The 17,589-nt window shown below is 44.7% G+C and overlaps 1 protein-coding gene across 17 annotated transcripts in view; it reads left to right on the plus strand.

Moving 5' to 3' along the window:
- The window catches only part of MPDZ (multiple PDZ domain crumbs cell polarity complex component), a 1,735,289-nt gene that overhangs the window by 430,471 nt on the left and 1,287,229 nt on the right, over nt 1–17,589 (plus strand). For all 17 annotated transcript variants that reach the window (XM_069626067.1, XM_069626068.1, XM_069626072.1 and 14 more), the window contains exon 7: nt 11,456–11,584. In XM_069626067.1, the coding sequence (XP_069482168.1) occupies nt 11,456–11,584 (129 nt within the window). The remainder of the gene's footprint in view (nt 1–11,455; nt 11,585–17,589) is intronic.

Genomic DNA, 17,589 nt, shown 5'->3' on the forward strand with positions numbered 1-17,589 from the left:
TTAGAAGGTCTATCCATGGTGTGGAACACACTATCCCTTGTCGGTGAATGAAATGATCATGTTACTTTTGCTTATGATATCTCTCCCCAGTATGTTTATGGGTGTCTGTCGAGAATAAAGTGGGGACAAAGCGAAGTCCTGTTCCCCTATGGAAAGTGCAATATTGTTTATAAAAGAAACCAATTCTGTCACCCCAGAGAACCCTTGAGCATTCATGGCATCGCCTGAAATACTAAATTTTCCCTCCCAGATGCAGTATCTAGTCGCCCCTGTCTCTACAAAAAAGGAAAAAAGTTTTGTACCCCTATACGCGGTTCCTTTGCAGGATTGGGTGTAATCGATAGGATGGAACAAATCAAGTCAGTCTGTGGGCTGGCCTATGGAGGGTATAATGAAATTCCTTTTTCCAAGAATGGATTTCCCCCACTACAATGACCCCACCCTAGTTTCCTTATGTCGGTCATTGTCGTGAAGTCCATGCGTGCCACTGTCCAGTCATTGGCTTGTGTGCTATTCTGCATTTGCAGTATTTGCTGTGCCGTGTATAATTGCTGTGTGTTACTCTGCATCTGCAGCATCTCTGGTGCCTGCGAAAACTGCTGCACAGGCGCCTGCATTTGTGGTGTCTGGGTCATAGGCTGGTGTGTCTTTGGGTATGCGTTTAGTGCCTGTCCTAGATGCGCCTGGTCCCGGGCATAGAACTCATTCTGTTCCCACGGATATGCAGGCTGGTATTGTGTTCCCCTATTCTGTTGCATTCCTCCTCTGCTCTTGCATACTCTTGAGATATGCCCGATCTGTCCACACACCCAGCACTGGGGCAGTTCTCTCACTTGCCTCCGATACCCTCCAGGGAAACCTTCTGGACCCTGCTGCATTTGCTGTCCGCATCCCTGATACCATTGTTGGCCACCCTCTTCCTCGAAACACATGCTGTGCATCATCCAGCCCCATGAACCCCCCCCCCCCCATGGGCAGTGATGCCTACTGTGTCTGTGGCGCCCCTTGTCCTCATGTGCTTGTTGATACTGGCCCTTCCATGGCGTATTTAGATGGCTCCTTCTGTACTAACTTCACCTACTTCTGCTTTCTTTCTTCTCCCCTTTTGCCTCGCGTTCCCTTGTATTAACCTACAGTAATGGACTGTAAGTTGTATTTCTGACCACGGTTTTGCTTCCATTCCCACCACCTTCTTCAGTTGCCTTTGCACCTGTTCTGGCAACCCTTGGCATAATATATGATAGAATAATGCCACTGTTTTATACCACGGTTCTCGCGTTTAAAGGCGCCAGAGCTCTTGAATAGCCTGAATGTATTGTAGTGGGTCTTTGTCTTCCCCCATTCTGCATGCCATAATCGCACTAATGTCTGTCGTGTCTGGGTACTGCGACCACAGAGCTTGCCATACAGCTGCTCGGCAGTTGGCGAACAGCGAACCATTGTGCGCCGTGTTCTGAATTGTTACTTCTGTGTACCCTGCCCTTCGCCAAACGTCATCAGCGGCCTCTCCTATGGTCACCACTAGTAAACCTTTTCCGTCCCCTACTGCTAATTTCTGTCCTGCCGTCATTCTGTCCATCTCGTATATATCCATTTTCCCACATCTGCGGTCAATAAGGGTATCCTACAACTCAAGTTTTCCTTGTCTATATTTTTCCATGGTATGTACTGAGGTGCCATCTTCCCTTTTCGAGTAAAGGCATCTGTGTGAACCCAGTCGCCCGGTCTGGTCCTCTTGTCAACTTGATTTCCCCCTCTGATCTCCTGATGTCTTTAGTGGTGGTGAACACCCTTACCATCTCTCCCCTCCATGTTGGGAGGTCCCTGAGCCTCTGTGCCTACGGGGTTACACCATCCAGGCTGCATGGTGGATCCATGGACCATTGTGATCTCTCGTCTTTGTCACCCTGCAATTCCCCCTACGTTTCTGTCTGCGCCTCATGTCGAGCTTCGATCGGTCTTCTTCCCTGTCGATTGGCGGAGAGGTTGCCCCATTCCCTCATCCTCATTCTCTACCAAGTCGGCTTCCGACTCGGTGTCTCCCAGGTCACTGTCAAAATCGTCATGGTAGCTCAGTCTCCTCAGTACCTTTCCTCCCTCTTGTTCCCCTCCTAAGTCATCAGGTTTTTGCTGTCCCCCTCATGGAGGACCCTGCGTCGGTTCTGTCTGGCAGTGTGGCTGCCTTTTCATATGTCTTGCTGCGATCTTGCTCTGCTTGCCTGTCTCTTCCTGCGTTATCTTCAGACGCAGTCAATCCCCATTTCAGTCTTAAGTCTCTCACTGCACGTTCCTTCTCCTCCTTGCGTTTGCGCTCTCTTGTGAATACCTCTAGTTCCCACTTTCCCTTCTTACCAAAACTTGCTTTTCCTTCTCGTATTCCTCCATTTGCCTCTGTATCTCCTCAAACTCACTCTTTCTCCTCATCTCTCTCTGCTCCCACTCTCTTCTTCTCTTTGCTTGTCTCTTTGCAACTTCTTGCGTTCCTCCTTCTCTTTCCTTTCTACTTCTTCCATTATCTCTGCCTACTCTCATGCTTCACTGCTTCCCTTACATCCAGCTACTTCCTTACTTTCCTTAGATGCTGTCTTCCCATCTAATTTCAATAATATTTGCCCTCCTACCCACTTGTTCGATGCTATTCCTCCCAGCCTCTCCTTGGTGCTCGTCTGGGTCTTGCTGCATGCCCCTTTCTGCCCCTCCTCCTTGGTATGTGGTGGAACTTCAAATGTTGGATACCATCATCCATGACCCAAGCTAAAACACACAATCCACAGGGAATCCAATATTTAGACAACTTTTATCATCCCTACTCTTAAATTAATAGTCTAGGTTATTCACCAAAACCTTTTATGCTCCCTAACAACAACAACAAAAAACGACATCTATCTCTGCTCCTTTTCCTACTATACGTCACACTACTTGACGCTACTAAATGATAGACTTGTCACTACCCCACACCCGACAATACTTTACCACCCCCCTCAGTTGCCATGTAGCTGAGTCCATACTTACACTCCGGGATCCACTGATGCTGCTCGGTTACTGGCTCCCCCAAAGCTGCTGCATCACTCTTCTGGTCCACTGGGCTCCACATGGACCGCAGGCAGGATATCCTCCAAAATTGCTCCTGATGGCCTCTGCATGGGGGTGCACCTCTCGTTGGTCTCACTTTCCGTGTGGCGGATCGCAGCCTTCCAGGCACTGCGGCGGACGAGGCGGCTTACGCCGAACATGCATAGTCAACCCCACATCTGCTACCAACTTGGTGGTTTAGGTATACCAGAGACACTGGGGGTCACACTGGGGGTCACACTACAAGCCCACCGTTCCATCTCCCAGGGCCCAACAAACCCTTTCCATTGCACAGATGGAGGACTCAGTCAAGGGCAAGTTACAACTGTTGTTTATTACACAAGCAGACAGGCATCATACAGGACATTGAAAATTTCCCGGACTCACAGCTCCTAAGCCTGTGTCGTGCCATCTTTTTCAATTTCTATGCCACCTACGAGAAGACAGGATTGGGTAGTTGGGGTGGTAGTCCCTATGCATGGCACCTATAGACACTACTCTATTGGTCATGACATATAAGGTGGCTTGACTGCCCCTTCCCCGAAAAACTATCTATTACATTGTTGCAGGGTCGCAGGATTACCATTGGCCCTTGCCCTCTGCCATCTACCCCTGGATTTCTGGTCCCTGATTGGCTGGAGCTGATCTCCCTAGGCCTGGGACCCATTGTCTGGCTCGGATGCTTCACGTGGTTGAGGACCGAGAAATCGAGCTCACTGGTCTGCAATTTATGAGGATTTATTCTGCTCTTCTGCAGATGGCTGCTTGTCTTTTAGCTTCAGAATGTGCCTTTTGTCTCTGACCTTGACTGCGAGCCCTGACCTACTGTTCTGTGCAGCCTAGTTCTGATTTTCTTTGCCTCTCCTTCTGTAGCCTCATGTAACCTCATTATAGTTATACTATGATTTCTATATGTCTCTACCATGCTATATTTCCTGCCTACCTATAGGACATCTGATACCTAGAACAAGACATGTAAGAACTAGGCTATGTAACCCACTAACCCAATGCTCAAATCTCTGCTTACCTAACTCATCCACCCAAAAATCCACACAACTATCCTCTCGCGCAGCAAAGCGCACTCACTTCACCACTCCGCAACAAACAAAACAACACATAAACCGCACCAACAGCACATGAGGGCTCGCATCGGTCTGATATTCACACCAAAGCTCAGCGCACAGTGAAAACCAAACTGAAGCCGCCAACAGCACACCACTTCTCTCTCACTTTCCTACTCCCTCTTCACCTAACCAAACCCACCTTCTTGTTTGCAGATCCGCTGGAGCGCCAGGGGACCAATTCCATTAGTGACGGTGTGCTATATAAATACCTTTAACATTAACCTTAGCATAGGTTAGTAGTATTTGGATCTTCCAGGCTTTTATATGATCCTGCGGTTCCATAGGGTTATTTGCGATAGTTGTCTGAAACCTTGCTCTGCATCTCTTGTTTTGCATTGTGTTCAGCGTTTCTGCACTTGGCTAATGAGAAATATAATAAAAGCTTTTGACAGTATATATATGTATATGTATATCTGTCCTCTATCTACAGAACTGAGTAAGCATGTTCTTCATGTGCGCACGTGTGTGTCCGTGTGACTTTGTGCATGGCACTAATGTCAGCACCATGGTTTACCATTGTTAGTCAATCTGATCCATCGAGGCATTTGGATCCATGATCAGAGTAGTATCACCTATATCCATAAAGACTGACTGGATAAGCATATCTGGATGTCACTTGCCCTCGTGGGAGCTGTTCAAACAGTGAGTTGCTTCGTACGTTCCTCTCTCTTCAGGCTGTCATGTTCATGGGTTGAGGAGGGCCATTCCAGGGACCCTCTCTTCAATAGCACAAATGATGACAGAACCTTCTGAGAACTTGAAAGCTGGTCATGCTCTGGTAATGCTCTGGTTATGCAATGTCAGGCCCAGAAGGCTAACATGGTGGAGTTTACTCCAGACCAACACATTCCTGTCGTCCCAGTAAGACAGTGGGTCTTACAGGAGAAATGGACAGGACCCTTTAAAGTTGTGGGAAAACGTGGAGAGGTCAACTATTTGGTATACTTGGGCAACCCCAAGGATCTTTCATACCAACCGCATGAAGGCTTATGTTTCCAGATCAGAGATAGGAGCTTTGCTATTAGCCTCTGACCAAGAGGAAGAGGAGAGTGAACCTCTCCCAGATCTTATAATGGGACACCCTTCAGATGGGTTAGTAGAAGGGGCAAACCTCTGTACTAATCTGCCAATGCAACAACAGGAGGAGTGCAGAACTTTGTTAACTCAGTTTGTTCCTCTGTTCTCACTTACACCAGGCTTGAACCCTTGGGGTCAACATGACATTGACACTGGTGATAGCGTACCTTTGAAAAGCACAGGTTATTGAATGTCATATAATGTGAGAAACCACATTATAGAGGAGGTCAACAAGATGATTGACCTTGGTGTGATTGTACATTCCACATGTCCATGGGCTAGCCCAGTTGTGCTAGTGCCAAAGGCAGGGAATAAGCAACCTAGATTCTATGTGGACTATAGGGCATTAAATTTAGTTACCAAGATGGATTCCCATTGCTTGCCAAGGACAGATGAACTTGTGGATAAGCTGGGCTCAACATAGTTCCTCAGTACTTTTGTCCTGACAGGTGGTTATTGACAGATTGCCACGACTGAACATGCCAAGGAGAAGACAGCCTTCTCAACCCTAGAGGGTTCAAACCAGTTTAAGGTCATGTCTTTTGGATTTAAAAAAATGCACCTTCCACATTCCAGAGAATGGTTAATCATGTTCTGAATGTGTTTAAGAACTTCCACATGGCATACCTTGATGACTTTGCAGTGTTGAACCCTAGCTCGGAAGAACATATTATCCACCTGGAACATGTGTTACAGGCCCTTCAGCAGGGTAATCTGACCATCAAAGCAAGTAAGTGCCAAGTTGGTCAGAGTAAAGTTGTCTATCTTGGTCATGAGTTAGGAGGAGGGGAAAGCCCTTACCCAACAAGGTACAGGCTGTACAAGACTGGGCCACTCCAACTACTCAAACTCAAGTAAGAACCTTCTTGGGACTTACTGGTTACTACAGGAACTTCATTGAGAACTATAGGACCATAGTTTCTCCTCTGAATACTGTATCCTCTCCCGAGTACCCTAAAAAATGTCAAATGGAATGAGGACTGTGAAATAGCCTTCCAGGGGCAGAAAGATGCCCTCTGTAAAGTTCCAGTGCTGAGAGCTCCAGATTATACTCGGGCCTTCCTAGACCACACTGATGCTTCCAACACAAAGATTGGAGCAGGCTTGAGTCCCTTTTATAGCAAAGGCAGGGAGCTTTATTAGTTGAAAACTAAATGATATGGAAACCAGGTGGGCCACCATTGAAGGTGAATGGTTTTTTATTGTATTGGCCTCGATGCAGATGAAAGGAGAAACCCCAAAATTGCTCAGCTGGTCCACAAACCTACAAAGCTTTGACTTCACTATTGAGAACAGGTCATGTACCCTACATAAGAGTGCTGATGGTCTCTCCAGTATGTATGACTGACTGGATCAAGAGATTGATCAGAAGTGGATTAGATCCTCCTGACCTTATTCTGGGGGAACAATTGTTAGGGAGATTTATTTGTTTGGCTTCATCCCCTCTGCTAGTGAGACGCCAGCACTTTTTGCTCAGTATCCCCCTTCTTTCTGCATCTGTGACTTTGTAGTCACATAGACAACCTTCTAGTTGTGGCTGGTGGCAGTGGACTTGTTCTACTGACTATTGTGCTATTTTACCGCAGACTGTATTCACAGTACCGGTTGTGCACAGTAGGGGCACCTAAGTACTAACTTGGGGGCTTTGTTCTTTTTTCTCCATTTCTAGTGTGTTTGTTCTTTGTTAGACCTTCTTCTGCCATTTTGGGAGGGGAGGTCTGTGTGTGAGTATTTTGTATTTTGCATTTTGCGGAACCCTTGGGTGTCGTTGTCTGCCTGAGTGCCTGAATGGATCCAGCTCCCACTCCAGGATTCGAAGAAGATTGACCGGGCAAATCATGTCCTTTGTTGGTGCTGCAGAAAAGGTGCCAAAACTGAAGCTGATGAAATCTGTGCCAGAGGTCCTCCCTCGAGACTGCTCCTGAGAGATCCCATGCATTGTCCTGCCTTTTGTCACCAGACCAAGGAATCTGGAGGATGGCTCCTGCGCTGCCACATTGATGAAAAACCAGCCACAAGCATTTCTTCAAACCAAAGGTACAGAGGGGAAAACAGAATTGCTTGCCTTCATCCGAAAAGTTGCTCGAGAGCGTTGGAGTGCACATAGAGGTGTCCAGGGTATCCCCCTCTTACCTCTGACCCAAGCAGCTGCTTGTGTCCGTTTAGCAAGTCCTTTAGCAGGGTCTCCAATGTTGGTTTAATTATCCTGCATCTTAAAGACTAGAGACTATCCACAGGAGTTTTCGTTGTTCTGCTGCTTTACAAGACTTGGAGCATTGGCGAACTGCCTTTTAGCTAGGGTTGCGTTTTGGACTTTTTAAAGGTTTGTTGTGTGAAGAAGCTGCCTCTAGAACCTTAAGCCCTGCTAGCATTTACCTAACCAACTGTTTTCCTTCCAAAAAGACTATAATGTATGTGGGTTTGATAACTAATTCGAACTACTGTATATCTTTGTGCGCGAGTGCATGTTATTACCGACAGTACGGTAGAATTGTAATTAGTGTCAAAATTCTGTAACAGTTGTAACCACAAGCAGCTACAAACTAAGCAGTGGCCTTTGGAAAGTACCTACAAGTATTCTAATGTGTTTTGAGTTTAATGTAATATGTATTTTAAAAGTATCTCTTGTGTAAATATAATCTATATTTTAATATACATTTACGGTTAAGTGTTTCTTTGAATTGCATTACTAGCTATGTTCAGTGTACTTACCTACAGCTCACATCTTCCTCTGCCACTCTTATGCCAGTGACTCCATCCCTCCTTCTTCTCAGTCATCTTTCACTCTCTCAAGCACCTCCCACTCACCTTCTGCACTCCCTCTAACCCTGTCACTCCTCTAACTTGCGTGTACTCTCACCGCCCATTACTAATTGCTCTCACCAGCATACCTCACCTTTTGAATGCCTCCACACTCTAGTCCACCATTCTTCCTCCTGCTAGTCTCTTGGTCTGCCACCTCCTCCTCCTCTGACATCACCTGAATAACCCACATCTTCCTGTTTTTTGTCCTTTTTCTATTCCTCCCACTCCACCTCCCATTGGACATCTGCCCCTGACCAATCTGGTTCTGTCTTCCCTGCCGGGGCGGTGTTACAAGGGTCAGCATTTACAAAAAGGCGATAAGCGCTGCCCCTTTCTTTCACGCTGGGTTGCCATGCTGCAGCAATGGTGGTCAGCATTGGTGATTGTCAAAGTTTGTGTTAGGATACCCCGTGGCGTCGAATTTGCTGGTAATTATTGGGGAATTAAGTCTTGTGGTAAGCTGGTCTGCGGCAGAGTGACAAGAGGCTCTCAGAATGTGCCCTGTCATTGTTGCCAAAGCATGGCATGTGCTATTCATGCTTGGCTGTGTGCCGTGTCCCCTATGGCTGTGTAGAACGGCTGTCTCCCCGTTGACAGGTTCTCTTGCTACTGGCTTCATGGAGAACTCTGCTGACTTGAATGTCAGGTCTGGAGGCTCTGATGGGTTGCGCTCTTGTGAGTGTTCCGGCCTGGTTCCTGGGTCTGCGATTGCCCACAATGATGAGAATAAGACTGGCAAGCATTTTTTTTGCAGAAGTATATGGGGATGCAAGATGGCACCATTCAGATACAAAGAGGCACTTGTGGGGGGGACAGGAATTGTGGCCCTCTTAACTGCCACGGCTTCGTTATGGGGTAGGATTGGCTTCTGCATTCACCCTGCTAGGCCTTCCAGGCCACAAGGGGTTCCTAGCCCCTCATAACAAGTCACAGCACAAAAGATGATTTTTTTTTCTTCTTTTTTTATATTTGTTATAAGAAAAGAAAGTTTCACTACATGTTCAATGTGAAAGATGTGACTTTGAAGCAACATCAGTTTCTTTTTATGTAACAGATCAAACTGTGTACAAAAATCAGACTGCTTCTTTTTTGCCTCACTGCAAAAACCTTGATGTATGGATTGGGGGAAAACCTGTTTGCCCCATTCCATGTTGTGCAAACAGTGAAGTGGGTGCTAAGTTAATTAGCTCCATTTTTAGAATCCATTGTGATCGTGAGACTAGTAGTCTCCCATGACGGATGCAAAGCCAAGAAGGAAATTAAGTGGAAGTGCTTGTTTGTTATTATGGAGGCCTAAGAATAGTGTCATAGAGACTCTGGTGACTGAGGAAAGCCACAACTCTGTGCTACTGACTCGGGAGAGGATATATGCAGTATCCCGGGGACCTCGTTTCCGTTTTGAACCGCCACAGTCAGTTTTCCTATATGGTTCCATATTACATTGAGGAAGGAAATTCAGACAGTGCCATGTTCATACTGCGATTGTGGTTTGAAAGTCCTGCTGGAGAGTGCAAAGCAGACTATGTGGAGAACGACATTCATACCCGCTGCAGCCCACTGATGGACTGCAATCACAAACTAAGTTTACCAAGGCCCACCACACTCATTTTCCCCCACTGTGAGAGAGGACTTTAGGTTACTCGGGAATGGTAAGGTACGCATTGTTATTGATTTGGTCAGGTTCACTTGGGTTATTCCCTGAAAGCTGTTTTACATGGATACGTGGAGCACTGCTAAGTTACCTAACTGCTGTGGAATTTTCAAAGAAGTCAGCAATTTATTTTCAAAGAAGGCTCTTTTGTAGAAATTGTCTCACCCATTGCTCCAAGCTCCACATTTGTACTCCTATTAAATGGAATTCCATGTAGGATCCTGGACAGGCTGAAAGAGTGCAGCTTACCTGGGAGGAGTGGGCACACCTACACTCTTTTCCTTCAAGAGGCAGTGACCTGAGTTAATAGATAATCGGGAGTGCAGGATACTGTGTTTAGAGTATCACAGTGATTAAAACACCCTGACAGTGTAATGCAACTGTATACTAATGAATCCTTTCAGATGTCAGTTTCGAAGTTGGGGGGTATCTATTGCCAGTGCTGTATCCTTTTCTGGCGCCTCACGATTACTCAATCTGAAACTATTTGAGACTGACCGATCAGTAGTGTATAACCATAGATATATCTACAAAAAAGGGTAAAAAGGTGTATACACTTGCCTGTGCTGCACACATCTTGCAATAAAATCCCCCAAACTCCTAGTCGAAATAATCAGTTGATTATAAGTTGTACGGTCTAAGATTATGTATCACCATCTTGCTTCAGATAACAATAGTCTTAACTATACAGACTTGTGCCCAAGTCAATCTTGACTATACAGATTCGTACCCTAGCCAACACGTGTTTCGACGAAAATTTTAAAGTAATAACTGCTATTTTGACACGTTTCGTGCACAGTTATGCATTGTCTAATATTGGATTTCTTTGTGTTTTTTCTTCTGTCCATCTCTTTTCTTTTTCAATTTTTTCCTCGCCTTATTTCAAAAGGGTTTACTTCCATTAAGTGATAGCCTTGACAAAGACGGTGTCTGGTTGAAACATCTTATTAGCTTTGAAAACCTCTTACGGGTGCTTCTCCTTTATCTGCAGGAATGTGTTGGGAATGGTGCTGATACTCAGACCCCGGTGGTGCACTGAGCTGGACAATGACGGCATAGCATCCTCCCATCATGTTCTCCAACCAATTACCATATGTATTACCAGACCTTGGTTCCATAACTGGGAGCAAATGCTTAATCTATTCATTAACACAAATCTCTTTACCCTGTAATACCAGTCATTAAGAAAAAAAATAAAACCCTATTCAGACTCTGGTACCCTTAAATACAAAGCATAAGGTTGCGATATACGTATACCCATTGTATATTTGTTGGTGCACAAGTCTGAAAGAGGATTCTTGTATTCTTGTATTTTCTTTTAATGACCAGTTTACAGGGTATTCTGTGTCCCTGGATAGCGCAATTTCTTTTCATGGTAACTCGCAGGTTTTGGTTTTGGAATGTCTGATATGAGAACAAAGACATTTGAGATGTTAGAGTAAGACTGAAGTTTTATTTTATCAGTTCTCGTTATCCTTTACGATGGGTAATCCCTGGGCATATACTCTTAGGTTGATCTTTATATTGTGTTGGGGTCAGTTGGAGTACTCGTGACACCCTAACATGCCCAGACCAGGATAAAATAGACCCTCCCTTATGTTAATGTAGTGACTGATGGTTATGGCACCATCTGTAGATGTACTCTTAACACGCGTGATTGCTAGTATGCGTTTGAGTGTTCTGGTGTTATTTTGCTAGTTGATTCTAACAGTGCCTTCATCTTTAGGTTCACTGGCAACATGTGGAGACCATCGAGCTTGTGAATGATGGATCCGGCCTTGGGTTTGGCATCGTGGGAGGGAAATCAACGGGAGTGATAGTGAAAACCATCCTTCCAGGCGGTGTGGCGGATCAGGTAGACATTTTACTTTATTTTTTACAGTAAACAGGTTGTCTCCCTTTCACAGTGCTGTACGCTTGCTCTCGGATGTTCCCTGTGTCCTGTGCCACTGGTTTAAAAGTTCTCTCAATGCATTATGTTAGTGTATAGTGGAGTCAAGGAAACACTTTGGTTTCCTGAGCTCAAACGCAGTTATTTTTGTTAAATTCATCCAAGTGTATACTTTTCTTTATTACGTTTGCAAAGAAGAAGGCCTGATACGCAACAATGGGCAGCCTCTGCTCCTCGGTCAAATATTATCGCCCGAGCATCTGGTGCTGACTGTGGTTGCTAAGCAATCCCCCACATAGCAACTAACACAGCTTGAAGTTGGCAGAGGCCCTGGTTATATTATTTCATTGCCATGCAGTATTAGGAGCAAACTCGGTTCACAGTCACTGCATTTATTTGCTTCTCGTTAGCAGCAACACTGTCACAATGCGGAAGGTTTGTGTTATGAAGGGAAAGAGAATACAAATGGCAAGGGTTACTGATAATATACCACTGATTTGCAACTTATTTTAAAGGAAGTACTAATATCAGTTTCCTAATACCTAAAGCAATTGTTATGAAGTAGTTGTGTAGGCTATGTGAACGTTTAATCTGTAGTGTGATGGACTTTGTTTAAACTGAATGTTTGAATAACTTTTTACACTTTACTTTTTAGAGTGTAAATTAAACAAATTCTGTGTGTGTACATTTCCTTCCCAGTGCTGTTGCTGAGTGTGTTTGTGTACACACACACCCAATGTGAGGACTCTGAGGGTGTCTCACTTCTTTCCCCAATGTATCCTCCTCCCAGGTGGCCAGGGGAAGGCCGTTGCTTTCGAATCCCGACCCTGGGGGTGGATATGCGAGAGAGCATGACCTGGGTGCAGGAGACTTGGGGGACTGGGGATGAAGCACATCAGGTGAGACACGGTATCCCCCATTTCCCTTTTTGTTAGGAGTGAAATATCCCCCAAGCCTTTGTAGGGTAATACCAACTTCTTCCCTATTACTCCAGAAAACACTCTCACAATACACATCACTCTGATAGGTACTGAGACGAGGAAGATGCAACCCAGAGTCCTACATCATCTTTTTATTAATCTAGACATACACAAACACCACTCTGGTACTGGGACGAGGAAGAGGGATGCCGAGTACCATGACCGGTATCCAATGAAGGAACATTGTTTGCATCTGCGACCTGGAGGGCGGTATAAACGGCCCGCTCAGGTGAGGCTAATTAGATCACCTGTGGAACTATTGCGGGATAGGCCGGAGGTGAGTGGACAGAAATGCGTGCCTGAAGCACCCAGGAGCTGACAGTCGTGCCAGCGGAAGAGGGAAAGGTCTTCGGTGCCAGTGCAGGTCTGCAGACCTCCAGGAGTGTGCTCCGACAACTTCACCTAGACAGAGTACACCCAACTAAAAGAAAAGCCACTTAAACTCATCCATAAGCTTGTGTTTGACTGTCAAGGAGAAGGTGGGCGATCTGATGTTATTGAACTGAACTTTTGTGATATTGGTGGAAATGATGAAAGGCAACTCTGCCCAAAAATCTGAGCAGTATCTTAAAGAATTGCGTTACTTTTGAAACATTGAAAGACTTGAAAGCTTGGGGAAGGGCACCCCTCTTTGTGACAAAATAAACTATCCTGACCCTTTTTCCAAATGAGAGCCGGAAGAAGTTCTGATCTTTTATTGGAGTGCTTCCTATTTTGATGGCGACATCCCTACACTTTATATTCAAGTAGTTCTGAGGGCAAGTATAGATTTCTGACACAGACAGACATTTGCTTTGGACTTTCTGACAAGGACCATCAGTAGTTTTAGTTTGCCAGGGAAATCCCACCTTAACATAGACCTTTTCCACCCTACTTTTTATTTTAATAAGGGGTTGTAACCCAAGCTTTACTCGGTTTTCTGTGTCTATTTCCTGATGCATTCACAACACACGTACACACGCATGCACACTGTCACACACGCTCACACTCATAGCAAAGTATTAAACCTAGTCCTTTAGACCACAACACAGTGAAACCCTCGTCCTGTTTTTTCCTATTTTAATGAGGATTCAATGTTTTAATCATGAATAGGTTGTGTGTCAACCTAAACCTCACAATTTTCCTTTGATTAGCTGGGATGAGCATATTTCCAAACAAACAATTAAGATGAGCCAATTAACTGGAGGAATGTTCATGTTTGCAAGCAGTATGCAACATTTTTCTGTAGACCATATGTTCATGGCCTACAGGGGCAAAGCAATCCCCGCTGGTTCTTATGGCTGATAGATCTGGGGTTATGGGAAGGTGGACCCTCTCCAGAAGGTGGCAAATTATTTTTAACACTAGTACTACCCCAGTACATACAGTCCACTTAGAACTGCCTCTTCAGATATAACTGACACGCTAGGTGAAGGACCAACTTTAGCATGGCAGATGCTGTGGATGGGACTGTACTGCGCCCCAACTAAAGATCTGATTCAAAATCTGACCTCCTAGAGCAGCTACTATAATAAGTAGGGCTGGTTAGCCCACGTTAAGTTATTGTTACATAAACTATCCCAGACTTCGAACTTTGAGAATTTAGAGAATATTCCTAGCATATCGATATTTTTGTTAAAAGGCAGTTATGCAATGTCTTGCCTCAAATAGAGAAGACGCAATGTTTCTGAAATCACATGTAAGGAAATATTTCCTGCTCTCCCGGTTTGACGGGGCAGCAGCATACCTCTCTCAGATTGCCAACAATCAACACACATCTTAATGACAGTGGACTGAGGCATTTTTGACTGCTATTATGTTCTCCGTACACGCACTTGCGCGATCTGAATGACACCTGGCCTAGTAGCTTGTCCGTCCTCCCTTTGTTCCCCTCCCTTGCCTCGTCGCGCCCTGAAACACTTGTGTATAGGCGCGTTATAAATGCCATATCATATCTGTAATCTAAACAAACGTTACAGTATTTTTACCTTTGCCTGTTATTTGAAGAGATCCTGGTCAAGGAGATCTAAACGGAGGCAGGTGAAGTAGGGCTCTTTTACTTTTATGGTTTTTATTTGTTTTAAATTCTATAAAGAATTGTATTTTTATTTCTTTTTTTACTGCAACTTGCCAGGTGTCAAGGTGTTCAGTTTTGTTTTTATACATTAATCAGTTCAATCACAAGGATGTGATGAGTTTGGATTTTATGACATCGTACGTTATGCAATTGATATTGTTTTTTAAGTTTTATGGATTTGAACAATCCAAAATAAACTTGATTGCTTGATTGGTATGAGTGATATTTTTATTATGAAGTTCACAAATTTATTTTGACATGAAAAAACAAGAAAATATGAGACTCGCCTGGATATTTTACAACCTTTCTTTGAGGTACAGTGTCCATAAAAATAATGAAGCTTCCGACAGTCAATTTGTATGCTGCTATGTTATGGTCTCTGTGGGCTTTGGTGGCTCTGAAAGATAGTAGGTGGGTTTTGTTAGTTGGGAGGAAAGGGAAATTGAAGATTCCAGTGCTTTATATTGCAGATGGGCTCTGCATTCATTTAAGCTTTTCAAGTGAGAAGTTTAGGAGGCATCAATGGCTTTGTGTCCTGATTGGTGGCTGTGCCGAAAAAACCTGCAGGCTGCTGCTGGACTGGTAATACCACAATCTGGTTCTCAACACAATCACCTGATTAAGTACCGTGAATTCATGGAAATTTACAGACTGGTATCTAAAGGCTCAGGGAAGCTCCAATACAAGAAACACACATTTGATGAACAAATTGCTGAAAGAAAAAGAGATCTAAGGAAAAACTGCTGTAAAATTAGAAATGGAAATAAGGCAGACCAGTTGCTAGAAATAAGAGCACTGAAGAACAAATCTAGGAATTGGGTGAAAATCCATAGAGCAACGTTGGAGCAAAAAGATGCTGAAACGATGATGAAGATCCTTCTGCAAAGAAACTTCAGAGGTTTCAGGTCGCTGATGAATGAAGCGGATAACGCACAAAAAGCGGTGATAAAAAAATGTGGTAACAGAAAGCCAGTGGGAAACCCACTACAGCTGTCTGTTTGAAAAAAAAAATGTCGACTGAATCTCCGGAGTTCCCTAAAATACAATACAACCCTGGGACCTAAAACTTGAACATGATGACATAAAGGAGTGCATCCAAAAATGTAGTGCCTCACGAGCAGCTGGCCCAGGTGGCCTATTAAATCAGATGTTAAAAGAACACATCGAAGAATGGACAGAGTTCTGCGACACGCTATTCAAAAATATCACACAAGAAGCTTGAATACCATTCTCTTGGAAAGAGGGCATAATTGTACCAATCTTTAAAAAAGAATGTAGAATGGAGCCAACGAACTATCGGCCGATAGCCCTGCTAGATGTGGTGGGGAAAATCTTCGCTACTCCACTATTACAGAAGCTGTCCGTTTGGCTGAAAGCAAGTAAAGTGACGGATATTAGACAAACAGGATTTGTAAAGGGAGTGGGGTGCAGCTTGAATCTCATTTTGCTCAATCTATTAAAAATGGAGGCGATCCGCTCAGGCCAGAAAGTATATTTAGCACTAATTTATCTGGCACGTGCTTTTGATGGAGTGGACCGTGAAACCCTCTGGTTGAACTTAAAAAAAACGAGGATGGTCCCACTAGTCTCAATTGTTTTTTTTTTTAAAGATTTTTTATTAATTTTCAAACCAAACAACAATACAAACCAAACACGCGGTGCATTTTACAACAGTTCAATTGTCAGTTACTTAATCATGGTCACTGCTCCCCCCCTCGGACCCCCCTCATGAGCCTATTTATACCTCGCACTCTGTATTTGTTGCCTGTGGCGTGGTCTTGCTTCCCGTGGATTCTGTCAGGTCTTGCATTGTTCCAAATAATTCTGCCATTAATGATCTCCATGCCATCAAGGTTCCTGCTTCTTCCTCCCCCCCTGCGTTACTCGCCTCTTGCCATACCATAATTTCAGCCTCTGCCCATTTCTGCAACTCCTTCCACCACACCTCTACCCGTGGCTTGTGACACGTTTTCCATCCCATGGCAATCCTCCTTTTTGCAAGCACATATGCTAAATATTTCAGTTTCCCAACATGTTTAAGTTTCTGTGATCTGGGGAAACCTCCCAGCAACCAGGCCCAGGCTGTGTCTATGATGATCGTAACCCCCTTTTCCGCTAGTTTCTGTGCCACTTCACCCCAGAAACACCCGATTACTGGGCATGACCAAAACATGTGTGTCATGTCAGCTTTTTCCTCGTCGCATTTGGGACATGCCTGTCGTCCAGCATTTGCAAACCTGGATATCCTCAAAGGTGTCATGTATGCTCTGTGCGTTACATACAATTGTATTTGTTTTAATCTCGCATTCCTTGACACCTTCTTGTGGTATCCTAGGGCACGTTCCCACATCCCATCCTCTATCGGGGCTCCCACTTCCTCTTCCCAGTCTAATCTCAATTGTGTCAGCTCCTTCCCGACCTTAGTCATCACCATCTCATACAGTCTAGAAATCTCATGCCCCCCTTCCGATATATCCTATAATGTCCCCATGATAGCATCTGGTTCTTCTTCCAATGCTGTTTCAGGCCACGTTTTCCGAATTCTTTGTACCATTCTATGATATGTGATATATTGGCCCGTATGTAGCCCCGTTTCTTCCCCAAGCACTTCGAAATCCTTAATGGTTCCCTCTTGCCACATGTCCCCTAACGTTACCAACCCCACCGATTCCCAGTGAGCCCTGATAATCACCCTCAGCTGCATATCTTCCCCCGCCAATGCAACCAGCGGTACTTGCGGGGAGCATGGGAATGGGTCCTCCATCATCCGGCATGCCCTACGCCACATCTTCCACCCAAGCATCATCATTTTTGGACGCCCTCTCATTTCTGACTCAGGCAGCCAGATCAACTCTTTCAAGTGAAATGGGGCGCAATCCTGCCCGAACAACCGTAATTCCGGGTTCACTTCATCTGAGATCCATTTGGCCACA

This window comes from Ambystoma mexicanum, chromosome 6p (genome assembly GCF_040938575.1).
Source record: "Ambystoma mexicanum isolate Mex_15411 chromosome 6p, UKY_AmexF1_1, whole genome shotgun sequence".
NCBI classification, from domain to species: domain Eukaryota; kingdom Metazoa; phylum Chordata; class Amphibia; order Caudata; family Ambystomatidae; genus Ambystoma; species Ambystoma mexicanum.